Source organism: Protomyctophum parallelum (assembly GCF_964188405.1).
Source record: "Protomyctophum parallelum genome assembly, chromosome: 18".
NCBI classification, from domain to species: Eukaryota; Metazoa; Chordata; class Actinopteri; order Myctophiformes; family Myctophidae; genus Protomyctophum; species Protomyctophum parallelum.
Window position 1 is genome coordinate 44,727,841 of NC_139716.1, and position 5,000 is coordinate 44,732,840.

Consider the following 5,000-nt stretch of genomic DNA (forward strand, 5'->3'; position numbering starts at 1 on the left):
TGGTTCTAAAGTCCTGACGTAACTCGCTCATCCCAACGATTCCCCTGGTTCTAAAGTCCTGACGTAACTCGCTCATCCCTTCGATTCCCCTGGTTCTAAAGTCCTGACGTAACTCGCTCATCCCAACGATTCCCCTGGTTCTAAAGTCCTGACGTAACTCGCTCATCCCTTCCATTCCCCTGGTTCTAAAGTCCTGACGTAACTCGCTCATCCCTACGATTCCCCTGGTTCTAAAGTCCTGACGTAACTCGCTCATCCCTTCCATTCCCCTGGTTCTAAAGTCCTGACGTAACTCGCTCATCCCAACGATTCCCCTGGTTCTAAAGTCCTGACGTAACTCGCTCATCCCTTCGATTCCCCTGGTTCTAAAGTCCTGACGTAACTCGCTCATCCCAACGATTCCCCTGGTTCTAAAGTCCTGACGTAACTCGCTCATCCCTTCCATTCCCCTGGTTCTAAAGTCCTGACGTAACTCGCTCATCCCTACGATTCCCCTGGTTCGCGGAAGTAATTTCTCTATGGAGAATAACATGGGGTGATCTTAATATCGTCTACTATAAGCTGTCTATAAACTATAAACAAGCTGTCTCGGCGTTATTGTCAGGGAGGTGTCTCTGTATCGTTTGCAACAGTCAGTCACTCATATATGATACAGTCTGCTTCTAGCGAAAATCTAACTAATTCAGCAGCAGTAACATTAGCGTTTTCTCTCAGTCAGTTGATTCTTCATATCCATATGAGTGAAGCGGCCGGGGTGACATGTTTATTTTTCAAACACAGTTGTTATATGAGGCGATCTAAAATCGCCTCAATGGGGATTTCAATGCAACTAAACAAATACATGAACCTGGGGACTGACGCCCTCTACTGAAAGTGACGTCAGACTTCGGTGCTCTATGGCATTGCCAACATTGCCAAGCAAAACAAGGAAGTGATGTGGCTCGCTCTGGTGGCGCAAAGCATAGCTACTTTTGTGAATTCAATAGTTTCATTAGGTATATATTGCTATATGCTCGAGGCCCCAGCTTACGGGGTATTTTACAATGGCTGTGTGCGCGTCGGGTCTGCCATTGTAAAATATCCGGTAACCTGAGAACTCTCGTTAAGCTTATTGCTTAATTAACTCATTAATTACCTTTATCAAGGTCCACAACTTTAGGTAACGTGTTCATCACCACCTTCTCTTTCACTAAGTTGTTCTTGTAGTCTAAAAGCGCACGCACACACACACACACACACACACACACACACACACACACGCACACACACGCACACACGCACACACACACACGCACACGCACACACACACAGGGAATAGAAGGAGTAAGTTACATTGTGACATAAAACGAAGGCTTTTCTAATGTTTCTCAGTTGGACCCAAAACACCTGAACGTTTGTTGTAATTTAGCTATTGAAAAATAGCAGATCTACAAGCTCATAGCTACGAGCTTGTGGGTCTGCTATTTTTGAAAACTTTAGTTGTTCTAGAGTTTCTGTGGTCGGGGGGGGTTCTCTGGCTCAAACACATGCTCTGAAATCCCATGTGTATGTCGATGGGATTTCAACCAGCAGATGTCACTGTTTTCACTGTTTTTGCCTGTTTTTTTCGTTGCAGCTCAAAAAGGCTTCACGGACACAGAAAAAACCCCAGGCAACAGAGAATCCACTGAGAGTTCAAAGTTCAGGTCATGAATCCTAAAAGAAAAACGAACGATAAAAATAAATAAAACTTTAAATCACACACGCGCACGTGCACGTCACACACACACACACACACACACACACACACACACACACACACACACACACACACACACACACACACACACACACACACACACACACACACACACACACACACACACACACACACACGGTGTGTCTCACCCAGTGTCCGGTCCTCATGGTTGACCGAGGCCTTCACCTCGGTCACATGGTCGGTCACATGGTCGGTCACATGGTCGGTCACATGGTCCATCTCAAACTCATCAGAGCTGCTGTGACTTCTGTGTGACCTATCAGAGACAGGGAGACATCAACTGTGTGTGTGTGTGTGTGTGTGTGTGTGTGTGTGTGTGTGTGTGTGCGCGTGTGCGTGTGCGCGTGTGCGAGCGTGGGTGTGTGTGTGCGTGCGCGTGCGCGCGTGGGTGTGTTTGTGTGTGCGTGCGTGCGTGCGTGCGTGCGTGCGTGCGTGCGTGCGTGCGTGCGTGCGTGCGTGCGTGCGTGCGTGCGTGCGTGCGTGCGTGCGTGCGTGCGTGTGTGTGTGCAATGCTAACCTTATCGATGTCTGTGGGTAAAACTCTGAAAAAAAGAAAACAAACAATAGTTGTTCCATATTTTCTATATTAATTATATTGTTCTACATTTTGTTAGTCCATAATAGGGTTTACGGTTTACATTTAAAAGGGACAATATTTGAAAATGACTTGCATACTTTATTCTCCTCGAGGACCTACACTGTCTGTAGGGGTCTGTTACTGTACTGATACTTGCACTCAAATCGGCGCAATGAATGTCGTTTCTGGTGAAAACAAAGGTTTTTCAAACGGCCGACAGCAGGGGGCGCTGTGGTACCACCGACCGAGAGAACAACAACAAGCGGTCAGGACACCACATCCCAGCCGCCACGCCACAAACAACGATATACTTCTGGCTTAAAGGTCGTTCGACGGACACAAACAAACCTCCGGTGGTCTTCAAGCTAAAGGTTAAAAGGTCAAACCTTTGGGGGTCTTGCGGCGGGTGATGAGGATGATGATGATGAGGACGACGAAGGCCAGCAGCAGGAAGCAGGTGAGGACGTAGCCCAGGGGCAACAGGAAGTGATGTCGCTGGTCGGGCAGGATGACGTTGATGACTCGCGGCGACTCGGCCCTGATGGCGTCATCTGAGGAGGAGACATCGGTCACATGTTACGTTAGACCAATGAGGAGAGAGACATCGGTCACATGTTACGTTAGACCAATGAGGAGAGAGACATCGGTCACATGTTACGTTAGACCAATGAGGAGAGAGACATCGGTCACATGTTATGTTAGACCAGTGGTCCCCAACCAGTGGTCCTCAACTAGGGGTCCTCAACTAGGGGTCCTCAACTAGGGGTCCTCAACCAGGGGTCCTCAACTAGGGGTCCTCAACTAGGGGTCCTCAACCAGGGGTCCTCAACTAGGGGTCCTCAACTAGGGGTCCTCAACTAGGGGTCCTCAACTAGGGGTCCTCAACCAGTGGTCCTCAACTAGGGGTCCTCAACCAGTGGTCCTCAACCAGTGGTCCTCAACCAGTGGTCCTCAACTAGGGGTCCTCAACTAGGGGTCCTCAACTAGGGGTCCTCAACCAGTGGTCCTCAACCAGTGGTCCTCAACCAGTGGTCCTCAACTAGGGGTCCTCAACTAGGGGTCCTCAACCAGTGGTCCTCAACCAGTGGTCCTCAACCAGTGGTCCTCAACTAGGGGTCCTCAACTAGGGGTCCTCAACTAGGGGTCCTCAACTAGGGGTCCTCAACCAGTGGTCCTCAACTAGGGGTCCTCAACCAGTGGTCCTCAACTAGGGGTCCTCAACCAGTGGTCCTCAACCAGTGGTCCTCAACTAGGGGTCCTCAACCAGGGGTCCTCAACCAGGGGTCCTCAACCAGGGGTCCTCAACTAGGGGTCCTCAACCAGGGGTCCTCAACCAGTGGTCCTCAACTAGGGGTCCTCAACCAGTGGTCCTCAACCAGTGGTCCTCAACCAGGGGTCCTCAACCAGGGGTCCTCAACCAGGGGTCCTCAACCAGGGGTCCTCAACTAGGGGTCCTCAACCAGTGGTCCTCAACCAGTGGTCCTCAACTAGGGGTCCTCAACCAGGGGTCCTCAACCAGTGGTCCTCAACTAGGGGTCCTCAACCAGTGGTCCTCAACCAGTGGTCCTCAACCAGTGGTCCTCAACCAGTGGTCCCCAACCAGTGGTCCTCAACCAGTGGTCCCCAACCAGTGGTCCTCAACCAGTGGTCCTCAACCAGGGGTCCTCAACCAGGGGTCCTCAACCAGTGGTCCTCAACTAGGGGTCCTCAACCAGTGGTCCTCAACCAGTGGTCCTCAACCAGTGGTCCTCAACCAGTGGTCCTCAACCAGTGGTCCTCAACCAGGGGTCCCCAAGCTCACACTTGTGAGCTTGTAGATCGGCTATTTTCAGTCCGCGTCGCATTATACGATGCACATCTGGGTGCAGATCATGCAGGCGTAATGCTGAACATCTGGGGATTAGATTGAATTAAAAGGTTGTAAAACATTGTACGACGCGACAGTACGAGCATGATTTCCTCACGTCACGTCACCAGAAACACCAACAGAAACATTCCACGCTGATTTGTTTTTTTGTACTTTCATCACGACGAGTATATAATGTTGTTGTTTTTTTAGTGCTTCGCTGAGGAATCTGTGGAAGCCTGTGTGTGCATGTGCATGTGTATGTGCATGTGCATGTGCATGTGCATGTGCATGTGCATGTGCATGTGCATGTGCATGTGCATGTGCATGTGGCATGTGCATGTGCATGTGCATGTGCATGTGCATGTGCATGTGCATGTGCATGTGCATGTGCATGTGCATGTTCGTGTGTGTGTGTACATAAGTGTGTGCATGCCTGCGTGTGTTTGTACGTAAGTGTGTGTGTGCATGTGCGTGCACGCGTGTGTGTGTGTGTGTGTACGTAAGTGTGTGCATGCCTGCGTGTGTGTGTACCTAAGTGTGTGCGTGCATGTGCTGTGCGCGCAGCGTGTGTGTACGTAAGTGTGTGCGTGCGTGCGTGCGTGCGTGCGTACGTGCGTATGTGTAATGTGACAGAAGCGCTACCACTTGTGTGTTATAAGGATGTAAAGGATTGATAATAAATTAATGTTAATAATTAAGGATGTCTAATAAATCTAACCATGCTATCACATGTCTCCCCACGACCACAGAGCCACAACAAGTTGAACAATCAGCTCCAGCTGTGTGCCGTGCGTGCCTGCGTGCGTGCCTGCGTG

General features: G+C 50.1%; 1 protein-coding gene across 1 annotated transcript in view; it reads right to left on the bottom strand.

The window, feature by feature from the left end:
* LOC310875237 (matrix remodeling-associated protein 8-like) overlaps nucleotides 1–5,000 on the bottom strand; it is a 40,042-nt gene that overhangs the window by 3,915 nt on the left and 31,127 nt on the right. Inside the window, exons 9-12 of the mRNA XM_083788411.1 lie at nucleotides 2,723–2,887; nucleotides 2,277–2,301; nucleotides 1,888–2,015; nucleotides 1,136–1,207 (exon numbers count right to left, since the gene is read on the bottom strand). Coding sequence (XP_083644537.1) covers nucleotides 1,136–1,207; nucleotides 1,888–2,015; nucleotides 2,277–2,301; nucleotides 2,723–2,887 — 390 coding nt within the window. The remainder of the gene's footprint in view (nucleotides 1–1,135; nucleotides 1,208–1,887; nucleotides 2,016–2,276; nucleotides 2,302–2,722; nucleotides 2,888–5,000) is intronic.